Source organism: Pongo pygmaeus, chromosome 1 (assembly GCF_028885625.2).
Source record: "Pongo pygmaeus isolate AG05252 chromosome 1, NHGRI_mPonPyg2-v2.0_pri, whole genome shotgun sequence".
In the NCBI taxonomy this organism is placed as follows: domain Eukaryota; kingdom Metazoa; phylum Chordata; class Mammalia; order Primates; family Hominidae; genus Pongo; species Pongo pygmaeus.
In genome coordinates this window covers 137,394,043-137,406,806 of record NC_072373.2, presented here as the reverse complement: position 1 = coordinate 137,406,806, position 12,764 = coordinate 137,394,043, and the positions used below count along the sequence as shown (strand labels likewise).

Genomic DNA, 12,764 nt, shown 5'->3' with positions numbered 1-12,764 from the left:
ACTGCTAGCATACAGTACTGTTATCATTTTAAAGCATTTTATACCATAGAAAGTACAGTATTAGAAATGCTAACTATGACCACAGGCTAAGAATTAAGTACTGGAAGCTAGAGAAATCACAGCTATTATTTTAATTAATACACTTAATGTGTTTCAAAAATAAAACTAATGAGCCAAGACTGTTTATTTTGAACTTTTAGGACATGAATACCAAAAAAAGCTTCATTAGAAAGTAGCACAATAAATAAAATTTGACCAGGTGCAGTGGCTCACACCTGCAATCCCAACATTTTAGGAGGCTGAGATGGGAGGATCACTCGAGCCCAGGGGTTCGAGACCAGCCTGGGCAACCTACTGAGACTCTGTCTCTACAAAAAAATTTTTAAAATTAGCCAGGCATGGTGGTGTGCGTCTGTAGTACACCTGTGCTTTAGTAGAGACAGGGTACTTCCTGTACTCAGGAAGCTGATGTGGGAAGACCACTTCAGCCTAGGATTTCAAGGCTACAATGAGCAGCCATAATTACACCACTGTACACCAGCCTGGGTGACAGAGCAAAAGCCTGTCTCTAAAATAAATAAATAAATTTTTAAGTTCTCAATCCATACCTCATGTCTATCTTGCTGGTTATGCTAATTTTGAACTTAAGTGACACTCTGGGGTCAAACTAAGAGGAAAAGAATGTCAATGAATGGGACCACACCAGAAAAGTGGTTTTAAAAATAACAGCATGCTCATATATGTATATCCATTCCAGGCTCCTAATTCTAGTCAACGTGGAAAAGGAGGAAAGTTTTAAAGGTAGTACATGCTAGTCCCATGCACCACTATTAAAAGCAGTATATTCCAACATTAGCTTTATGCTATATTGAAACCAATACCACCAAAGAAAATAATGTAGTTCTATAACCTAAGGAGGAAAACTGTATCACTAGAATGTTTTGCAACTTCCACTGAATTTCCAACAAAAATATAAAATACTTACTTTTTCATTTTTTTTGAATTGTATTTGACCTGGTAAGCTGCTTGGATTAGCTTGTCTGGGACACCATCAAACTGATGTGGAATGACCTTTTGAAAGTGCTAAGATACAATAAAAGAAAAACATAAGAATGACTTAGTGCTGTTAATAGTGAAATCCAAAGACATTCAAGAAATTATGGGCTGGGCATGGTGGCTCATGCTTGTAATCTCAGCACTTTGGGAGGCCGAGGCAGGCGGATCACCTCAGGTCAGGAGTTCAAGACCAGCCTGGCCAACATGGTGAAACCCTATTTCTACTAAAAATACAAAACTTAGCCGGGTGTAGTGGTGCACGCTTGTAATTCCAGCTACACAGGAGGCTGAGGTGGTGGGAGGATCACTTGAACCTGGGAGGCAGAGGTTGCAGTGAGCCAAGATCACACCACTGCACTCCAGCCTGGGCAACAGAGCGAAACTCTGTCTCAAAAAAAAAAAAGAAAATAAATTATGAACTTACCTGTAACATCCCTTCCATGTCAAGTTGCATCAGTTCTGCCTGATTCATTTGAAGAAGTGCTAATCCTACACGAAACACTATTTCTAAACCCTGAGGAAACAAATTAAATAAATCCAAATTTATGTTACTCTTCCATCAACAAAAATGAGTCATTTGAAATAATACTAAAGTAAACATTTAGGGATCTAAACTAGGGGCTGGCAAACATTTTCTGTCAAGAGTCAGAAAGCAAGTATTTTAGGTTTGGTGGGCTATATTGTCTGTCAAAATTACTCAGCTCTGCCACTACAACCCTAAAGCAGACATACACAACATATAAATAAATGGGAAGGGTTGTGTTATAGGAAAACTTTATAAAAAACAGGTGTGGAAGAACGGATTTGGCACAAAAATCTGTCCATCTGATTGGTACATGAATTACAGTTGACCAACTGTGATCTGAACTAATTTAGTTAGGTAATACAAATTGATTTTCCCAAGATGTAATTAATAACAACATTGAGTTCACAGACTAGAAAACAAAGGATTACCTCTATGTGCTACTGACAAAAGGACAACCTGCAATGTGTTCATAGAATAGAAGAAACATGCTTATTACTTCTTACTCTTTGGATGACAGATGCATTTCAACAATATTAACTGTAAGACAAATTTTACCTCTCACTAACTTTCACTGTATCAGTTAGGAGGTGATAAAGAGGTATGATTAACAGTGTAGGCTCCAAACTGTCTATGTTTGAATCCTGGTTACAACACCACTCATGTATTGTGTGTCCATAGACAAGCTACTTAACCTTTCTCTAAGTCTCAACTTCCTCATCTATCACCTAACAAATGGAATAAAAACAGTATCTACCTGATAGGGTTATTATAAGGTTTAAATGAGATTATCCATGTAAACAGTTTTGCATGGGACACATGGCTTTCCTTCATTGCTCTCCTCATTGCCCTGCTCTCACTAACTCAGTGACCCCTTTGCTCAGCTCCTGCTCTTTGTCTGCCCATTAGCTTACCTCAGACATAAAGATATCAAATATCCTTGTTGCAATTGGTAGTGGAAAAGTTGTAAGAAAGATAGTCAGAAACCAGGATGATGCATACATTGAGGTATGAAAACTCTGCGATTGAAAATGTACAAAGAGCTCTGGAAGATGCTCCTAAAGAGAAGAAAATAATTAGTTATAACACAGTAAAACTGAGTGTTTTAAATTAGATTATATTTATACTAGATTAGCCTATACCAAACACAAAGATTAGATCAAGCATCATATGGAAAAGGTAAGACATAGACATTGAAACATCTGGGACAGTGGCTAGTATCTAGGAAAGAAAGAAGGGGGAAACAATGTGAAGTTGGAATTTTGAGTATAACATTTAATTTATTAATAAAAAGAAACTGAATAGAAGTTTTATATTTGTTTAATCCTGTTGGTGGATACAAGAGTGACTGATATTTTCTATACTCTTCTATCAACTATAATATTTCAAAAAGACGTTTCAAAAGAAAAGAAATGCTATGTTAAAATACTTTCAGGCACTATCTACCATTGATCACCTATTCTTACCTTCCTAAAGAACAGGAAAAATACTCAAAATACAGATGTTTCAGCAACTCTAGTAATTCAAAACATAAATGAGACTTTTTTTTTTTTTTGAGACGGGGTCTCACTCTGTCACCCGGGCTAGGGTACAGTGGTGTGATCTTGGCTCACTGCAACCTCTGCCTCCCAAGCTCAAGCAATCCTCCCATCTCAGCCTCCCAGGCAGCTGGGACTACAGGTGCACACCACCATGCCCAGCTAATTTTTTTTATTTTTAGTAGAGGCAAGGTTTTGCCATGTTGCCCAGGCTGGTCTCAAACTCCTGGGCTCAAGTGACCTGTCCACCTCAGCCCCCTAAAGTGCTGGGATTACAAGCATGGGCCACTGCGTCCAGCCATAAATGACACATTAATTGAAAATATAACATTAAGAGAGTTCCAGGCTGCTAAAAACAAGCTTACTATTTCAGAAAACAATTAATTAAGAATCATCTCAAGTCCAGGCACAGTGGCTCATGCCTGTAATCCCAGCACTTTGGGAGGCTGAGATAGGAAGATCACTTGAGCTCAGCAGTTCAACACCAACCTGGGCAACAGAGTGAAACCCTGTCTCTACAAAAAATTAAAAAATAAAAAGTAAAAATTGAAAAAAACCTATTCAGGTGCAGTGGTATACACCAGTAGTTTCAGCTATACAGGAGGCTGAGGGAGGAGGATGGCTTGAGCCCAGGTGGTCAAGGCGGCAGTGAACTGTGATTGTGTCATTGTACTTCAGCCTGGGCAACAGAGCTAGACTCTGCCTCAGGAAAAAAAAAAATCATCTCAAAACCTATTCTGGCTTTTTCTTTAAAATATATAAAAACAAAAAATATGTACCCCATAATGTACAACTATTGTATGTCAATTAAAAAATTGGCCAGGCACAGCGGTGGCTTACACCTGTAATCCCAGCACTTTGGAAGGCCAAGGCGGGTGGATCATGAGGTCAGGAGATTGAGATCATCCTGGCTAACACAGTGAAACCCCATCTCTACTAAAAAAATACAAAAAATTAGCCAGGCGTGGTGGCAGGCACCTGTAGTCCCAGCTACTTGGGAGGCTGAGACAGGAGAATGGCATGAACCCAGGAGGCAGAGCTTGCAGTGACCCGACACTGCGCCACTGCACTCCAGCCTGGGACACAGAGTGAGACTCCATCTCAAAAATAAATAAATGAATAAATAAAAAATAAAATATAAGAACATTTTACATATCCCCTTGCTCCCACCACAGATGGGAAAAACTAGAGTTTATAAGGCTGCCAGGAGAGAGGAAACTAATAAAAATGGCTCTCATGCCAGCTGAATAACCTATTTTCTTAAATTCTGCTCATTTAATTGAAATTGAAATTTAAATAAATGAAAATATTTACATTATAGCAAACTTAAATATATAAAATATAAAAATTAAATCCAGAAAGGTAAAATACTTCAAAGGTATTTTTCCCTTGATTTTAATTCTGCTCCTATTCTCTCTACCTTCATACAGTCACTAGATAACTTGAGTCTTAAACTAGCAACATAAGAAAACATTACAGGAAAAAAAATTACGGGCTAGCAAAAAATAAAAATAAAATAAAATAAAAGTAAAAAGGTAGAGGAGAAGACTCAAAGAGACAGAGAGTCTCAAAGTAAATGGACTGATGTCAGTGTGATAATATCATAAAGCTCCTATAAGAGAGCTTAGACTACGTAACAATAATAGGATATAATAAGGAAATTCATGTGCTTAGGTAAGGGGTGTATAGTACATTTGGCAGAAATGCTTAAGGATTGAATACGAAAACTGGAGTCAAGTTCTAGACTGTGATCTACCTAATTTGAAGGGTCAAATTGTACATTAACCAACCAAAAAACAATCATGTAATTAAAACACTTACTTCTTCAAGTGCTTTAATGCTTTTAACATTAAATTTGCTTAGCTGGCACTCAGAACAAGATATAAAAAATATAAAGGCAATATGCCTTTTTATCAACACTGCACTTTTACCTGTATCATACATTCAAACTGGTACATACAAAGGCCCAATTCTGCCATACTTGGTTTAAAAAGTTCACGAAGTCTATAATCTTGCATTAATTTAACAAATACACAGAAAGCTTCTTCTTCCGGCATCTACATTGGGAGAAAAAAAACATAGGTTAATGTTCTCTGATACACAAATAAACCAATGATATTTAAACTAAGTACCCAGCCAATCATAAACATTGTTTGAGTGGCTGTGTGCTGCAATGTTAAGAGCAATGAGGTAAGAATCAGAAAGTTCTAGTCTCCCATTCCATCACCAAGAATGAGAAGTTAAACAAATCTTACAACCTCTGAAACCAACTGCCTCAACCTGCCTCATTCATTAATTCAACCAAAAATACTGATTTATAGCCAGATACTTTTCTCTCTCTGGGTATACACCAGTGAACAAAATAAACACAATCTGTATTCTCAAGGAACCTGAACTTTCTAATGGAGGGAGACAGACAAGACATGGAATAAATCAAATAATATATATGTCAGATGGTGATGGATGCTACAGAAATAAAGTAGGGAATGTTGGGGAGACACACGCTATTGACATAGATCAGGAAAGGTCCCCTGATAACGGTAACAGTTGAGCAGAATCCTGAAGAAAGCAAGGGAGCATTTGAGGAAAGAATAGTTCCAGAAAACCAAAGAGTACAAAGGTCCTAAAATGGAATCACACTTGGCATGCTCAAGAAACAGCAAACAGAGAACTACTAAATTAGAATACTATGAGTGAAGGTTACACCATGGAAGAGAAATAACAGGGAACCAAAATGCAGAGGACTGTAGAGGCCACTGTAAGGATTTTGACTTTTACCTTAAGTGAGAGAGAAGGATTTTTGAGGATTCTGAGCAAAAAATCATGTGACATGGTACAAGTATTAAAAGGACATGTAAATTAAGTTTTCACATTATCTGAAATTGGGGTTTAAAGGTACCAATTTCACATTTTATGTGTAAATCACTAGGAAATCATATCAAATAAGATAATGAATGTGAAAGCTCTGTAAAGAGCTACAAAGATATTCAGAATACTTAGGCAAATAACTACCCAAATTGTTAAACCATCTTATTATTATCTCAAAATAATAAAATTTGCTAATTCTCATTCATTCCCGTTATACCAGTGTGTTTCAAAAGAGAACATCCCAAAGGATCTCCAGGCCTTCTTCTTACTGAAGACTGCTGCTAATAACAAGATATTTTCCCTGGCCTTGACACAGCCACGGACAGAAGCCAAGAGTTACTCTTGGCAAAACCTGCACTTTTTCCTTCCTCTCAACAACACATGGCCACAATTCTACTTTGGAGGCTATCTCTATTAATTCTATCAAGCCCCACAGCCCCACTGAATTATGTCAGTCAGTACGAGAAGCCCCAAATCCCAGGACTCTCATCCCATGTGATTTTACTGTTCTCCTAATCTGACCCCATTTCCAATCTTTCCTAAATCTTTTCCACAGCATTTTCTGGAACCCATATCCTACCATCAACAGAATAGTCTACCTATATCCTCAATCTCTTTTCCAAATGTTCCTCTCTTTCTTTAGCTGAAATCTGGATCTCCCCTAAGAATATTTCAACACTGAAACCTGGCTCTCTTCTAAGGTAGTTGTTTTCTCTTTTCTCTCCCACAGCACTGCAAGGGGACAGAAATTACTGAGGTATATGTCCTCAGGCAATTTAATCATTGTGCGAACATCATAGAGTGCACCTACACAAAACTATATCAGATAGCTTACTATACACCTAGGCTATATGCTATATAGCCTATTGCTCCTAGGCTACAAACCTGTACAGTATGTTACTGTACTGAATACTGTAGGCCAACTGTAACATGATGGCACATGTTTGTGTATCTAAACATAGAAAAAGCAAAGTAAAAATAGGGTATTATAATCTTATGGGCGCAACATCACACATGCAGTCCACCATTGACCAAAATGTCATCATGCAGTACGTAATTATAATTTCCCTTTTTGTCTTACAACAATTTCTTCTCTTCTGAACATATCAAAACAAGTTTCAATCCCTCTCCTCTTTGCAATAGCATTGATATGGGAACTAGAGGAGAATTTTTTTTAATGGCAACATTTTAAAAAATAAGTTGAGGTAATTTGACAAAAGAGGAAAGGGAGACAGAAAAAGTATCACTAGGTCCTTCTCAAAAAAATTGAAACCATGGTGACAAAATGAAAAAATGTGACATGGAGTGGCATATACCAAGTTGTTTTATAGTCATTCCTTTCCATTAGAAAGAAATCAAGACACTTGAGTCCTAGAGCAATGTGCTGCTACATAGTTTCTCTGTGACTCTGAGCTGACAAGAATTCATGTCTTTCGCAAAGGTCTAATGCAGACAATATACCTAATATTATAGGAGTGAGATATACACAAAACATATATACTTCTAACCATTTTGATAAAATACATACTAACTTTGCAAATTTTATCAGACTCTCTGAGTTACATTTCCAAACTGAAGTTATAGGAGAACAATACAGCATAAGGTGTGAACATAAACTTTAGAAACAAAGAGGAGCTTTTCTACCTTATGGCCCTGGGCCATAAGTGACTACTGTTCTTGTGTTAATATATTGCTGCCACTGACAACAGCTAAGTAGATCAATCACTAAAATATTATTTATTACTCCAATGGTGGTAATAATATTTATTGAAGTTAGTATCTCTACCACCACTGCTTGCCCTGTCTTGAAGGAAACTGTGACTCCTAGAGGATTCACAGGATCCACAGGATTCCTAGAGAGCTAGGTCAGCTGTTGAGAGATTCAGACCTCAAGCAGGGAAAAACTGCTCTTTAGATGCCCAAGAGAAATGACTACTAAAAGGTTATTGTGGAGCTAACAGGAAAATAAAAGGAATAGAACAGCAGCAAAAATCACTAGACTGACAATAAGGATGTCTGAGTTCAATAATGAAGGATCTACCAATACTAAATAATTATAAAGTAGGAAAATCATAATTTCAATTAGCAATAATTGTGCCTCGGATAAACCTCACTGGCTACGATACTGCCACTGCGCAAAGCTGGAAAATCATAATTTTGTTAAACAACTGTACCTTAACATTAACAAATCTAGTTTTGCATTGTATTATTTATAATCTAATTCCACTTAGAAATCAATAACCACTGGGAGCACTTCTTATGTGTTCTTATACATGCTGTAACACAAAGTAAAAAATATTTTTATTATAAATCAGTGTCTCTGACATCAGGTTTATTCTACTTAGAAAAGTGTATACTCCTGACAGCAACAAGAGCTTTAAAACTCAAAGCAGTTGGGAAGCTGAAGCAAAGCATCAGCAAACAGTTTCTGATTCCTACTTTGCTTTTATCTACCAGGATGTGTGATCTTGGGTAAGCCACTGAACTTTCACTGCCTATCTCCTATGAGCCAAACACCATGCTAGGCTTCCACATACATTACCTCAAATAACCCTCACAACTAATCTGAAAGTAGATCGTATTGTCTTACTAAGGCTCAGAGAGAGGTTAAATAATCTAGCCTAAATTCACACAGCATGTGCAGAACTGAGTTGCAAAACCACCCTATATGACTCAAACCAAGTATCTCCATGATTCCTTTTCAGGACTAAAATAAAGAGTAAGATGGATTTAACATTTCAACAAAGCTGAAGAGATAATACTATATGCCATTTCCCTTCAAAGCTATGATTATCCTACCCCTGAATTCTGAAAACATCCCACCCAAACCCACTGCATACTCAATAACAAAGTTATATCCTTAGGGGGTAAAAGTGGCTGAGTACCACTATTTTAGGGCATGCAGTGAGGTATGCATAACAAGCTTTTAGCTCCATGATAAATTAAATTCTCTATAAATCTCTAAAGATGTTGTACAATATAAATAAGATTTTCTTACCAACACTTTATTTCTTCCTTGGTTAGAAAAAGATTACTCTTCATTAAATGTTAACAAATAAGATTTTAAACTACTGTAGATACAAGCTTCAGTAGAATATTATAGTAAAAATGTATATATCATAAAGTTGAAATTTCATTTGGTGGTAAGATATTATTGCATGTTATTTTAACACGTTTAATCTTTTAAAGTGCAAACTAAATATCTGTATTCAAATTATGCCTAGGAAAAAATACCCATATCCACTTATATTTAATAAAAACAAAGATGCTTTTTAAACTCTTCAATCCAACTTAATAAAGAATTTCATTGGACATTTAATACTTATATTAACTTACCTGCATAAGCAACAATCCAACTATAAAAGCACTTCCTTGACAGTAACCAACCTCACGATCTACTAAAGAATAAGCCTAAAAAGTAAAAAAAAGGTTGTTCAAAATACATGGTAAGTTATACCTTCCTTCTACAAAAAACCTAAAATTGGCAAGACAGGCAGATTAAAAACTATTTATTTTTGAGAAAAGCTCTTGCCTGCTTGTTATAGATGTTATCCTATACATATTTAAAAAGCAAATGTTTTATTACATGAAATTTTATTTTGACAATTTCCCAATCCAAACTTGGTAGTTCCTAAAGACAAAATAAAATAAAATAAAATAAAGGAATTTGTAACAGGGCTTAAAAATCAAGTAAAAATGGTAGCTCACGCCTATAATCCCAGCACTTTGGGAGGTAGAGGCAGGCGGATCACCTGAGGTCAGGAGTTCGAGATCAGCCTGGCCAACACAGTGAAACCCTGTCTCTACTAAAAATACAAAAATTAGCTGGGCGTAGTGGCAGGCGCACGTAATCCCAGCTACTAGGGAGGCTGAGGCAGGAGAATCACTTGAACCTGGGAGGTGGAGGCTGCAGTGAGCTGAGATCACACCGCTGCACTCCAGCCTGGGCAACAAGAGTGCAACTCCATCTCAAAAAAAAAAAACAAAAAAAAAAACAAGTAAAATTTATGTTGATGTAGATAAAACTAGACTAGGTTTAAGGCAAAGGAATTGATGAAATTGAAATGATTTAACAAGAAATCAGTATTTCAAAGAGGTAGCTGAAAGAAAAAGTAACTGTGGGAAGGGAAATGGCAATATTGAAGAAAAAATTACAATGGTACACCTTTCAAGGGCTAAGCGCTCTTAACAATGCTGGCCATAGCAAGCAGAAAAATTTGCTCACTGTAGGAACACAGATATGATAGGAGAAACCCACATCCCAGGTTTTGAACTTCACAGATGGTGAATTATCCCTTTTTATGAGGATCCCTCTATGATATGTGATTTATAAGCTATTCCATTTCCATCAATTAATGCTGAATATCACAGTAAATGTTCTAACAAGTTCTCTATACTAGACAGTAATGTAGCATAAGAATTAAGGCAAAAATAATGCTAAAACCAATTTCACTGCCAAAGCAACTGATTATTGTGGTGGGAGGTCATGCTTCATCATGAAAAATGTATAATTTCAACCTTCCAGGAATTCATTTCATTTCAAAAAATGAATAAATAAAACTTACCTTCATTACATTAAATAAAACCTCCTGTCCAAGGCTATCTTTTTCCTTAAAAAAGTTGTGTTCAGGGTAAGTTCTAGCAATGTCCCTTCGGATCAATTTTTCACAAGGCGAGGTCATTTTCAGGAGTTCTGAATACTGATCCTTAATTGGCATACTTTGTGCACTGCATAAAAGTTGCCAAACTATTGCTCTAAAGTGATGGGGTATCCCTTTACGAACAAGTTCCTAAAAATAAAATAAAATTATAAAAATGAATTATTTAAGTGTCCTATCTTGCAAGCCAAGGAAGACTTATTACGGGGTTGGAATGAAGTGGAAGACATCATTAAATTTGTAACTCACAAAGCTAGCTTTATAATAAGACTAGGGAACGCTGTAAGTCAAGGGTAAGATTGGGCCCTGGGTGTATCCTGTTCTGGTCAGGGGATTAATAATGATCATTTCACCTCAGTGTGTGGCCTCTTAAGGTAATGGACTTGAAACCTGCAGAGCTGTGAATGATGGTACAGTACCCAACATTCAAAGGGCTGTTGAAGGCAAAAAAAAAAAAAAAAAAAGTAAAATACTGTTATTCAAGAATGCAGGATATCACAACTTCATTTCTGAATCAATAAAATGAGAGAATTTAATTTCTAAAACAATTTTTGGGCCGGGTGCAGAAGCTCACAACACTTGGGGAGGCCAAGGCAGGAAGACTGCTTGAGGCCAGGAGTTTGAGACCAGCCTGGGCAACAAAGCAAGACCCTATCTCTACAAAAAAGAAAATAAAAAATTAGCGAGGTGTGGTGACACACACCTGTAGTCATAGCTACTCAGGAGCCTGAGGCAGGAGAACAACTGGAGCCCAGAAATTCGAGGTTATAGTGAGCTATGATTGCATCACTGCACTCCAGCCTGAGCAACAAAGTGAGTCTCTATAAAATAACAATAAGTAAATAAAATAATTTTCAGTTATATGTTTCTACATTATCAGGACCTCTGTAACAACTGATGTCTACAAATTAAAACTTCTAGGGGTACAAGTAAGTGAAAACAAATAAAGCAGACCTCTTTAATATATAGCTTGGAAGTTGTATTTGGGGTTGTTTTCCTAATCCTCTATTAAGTTATGTCTGACGCACTTTGGAATAAGAATAAGAACTTCAACAAAGAACATGAATACCTTAACTTGCTTTTCCTTCTTTTTGCGTACATCTTCCCATTCATTAACAATTCTTCCCCAAAGAATCCAAGAATCTTCTTCAAGGTGACTGAGGTTGCTAGAGGCTGATGAACTCGACACAAGAGAAGAGCCACTGTTTCTTCTTGACCCATTTACAGATCTTAAAGACTTACTATCCGTTTCTAACAATCTAAAACATAATTAAAAACTGTTCAAGATCTAATCTGACAGTGATATTAGAAGAGGCGGTGATAATACTTGGAGCTTTATTACTGCAATTTAACCTTTGTTTTAAAATATAGTTTTAATAATATACATAATTTAAATAAATTTTGGTAGCATCAATAAAATTACTGCTATATTTTTTTCACCTATTATAGCAGTTTGAAAATTTGAAAAAGCAAATTATGTTAAAAATTTTTGAACTACTAGCCCCATTATAATTTCCCTTCATCTCCATTAAAAATTCAAATTAGGGGAAATCTGATGAGAAAAGTATTTGGGTAGGCTTCAGGAAAAAAGAACTTATACTTGGAAGAGGTACAACAAATCTATGAAATAACTAATCCTAAAATGTTTACAATGTGTCTAAAGCTTAAAAGGCAGAGCCCCCAAAATTAACCAAATCACTTCTCTTTTTTCATTTTGCTTCACACATGCATAACCAATCTGCCCAAACAAAAAGTATTTATTTGGCCTATGCAGTGTTTGTGTAAAAACTGAGCATTACTAATATACTAAAATTGGAGGATTTCACATATTTGCTTATATGCATTTATACTTTACTTATAATTCTAGATTCTCTTGAAAAACAAAAAGATAAGGCAAAACCGGTCCATATTCCTGCACAGTAAGAACAGGATATAGCTGCGTGGGAGCTTCTTCCTTCAAATGCAGGACTTTAATCCGCTCACTTTCCATAATCCCTAGTCTCCCCTAAAACTCAGGCCAGCTAACAGCTGCTATTTATTACTAGGTTTACACTGTTAAACTGGGACCTCCTCACTCATAAGATCCCTGTTGAATTTTGAGCTTGCAACCCTGTGTTAGGC

The 12,764-nt window shown here is 36.4% G+C and overlaps 1 protein-coding gene and 1 pseudogene across 12 annotated transcripts in view; both read right to left on the bottom strand.

Moving 5' to 3' along the window:
• EVI5 (ecotropic viral integration site 5) overlaps window positions 1–12,764 on the bottom strand; it is a 284,357-nt gene that overhangs the window by 186,386 nt on the left and 85,207 nt on the right. For all 12 annotated transcript variants that reach the window (XM_063664744.1, XM_063664783.1, XM_054476264.1 and 9 more), the window contains 7 exons: window positions 11,713–11,902; window positions 10,551–10,775; window positions 9,322–9,396; window positions 5,049–5,174; window positions 2,494–2,637; window positions 1,481–1,570; window positions 986–1,083 (listed from right to left, as the gene is read on the bottom strand). In XM_063664744.1, the coding sequence (XP_063520814.1) occupies window positions 986–1,083; window positions 1,481–1,570; window positions 2,494–2,637; window positions 5,049–5,174; window positions 9,322–9,396; window positions 10,551–10,775; window positions 11,713–11,902 (948 nt within the window). The remainder of the gene's footprint in view (window positions 1–985; window positions 1,084–1,480; window positions 1,571–2,493; window positions 2,638–5,048; window positions 5,175–9,321; window positions 9,397–10,550; window positions 10,776–11,712; window positions 11,903–12,764) is intronic.
• LOC129022887 (U4 spliceosomal RNA) lies at window positions 8,007–8,128 on the bottom strand (annotated as a pseudogene).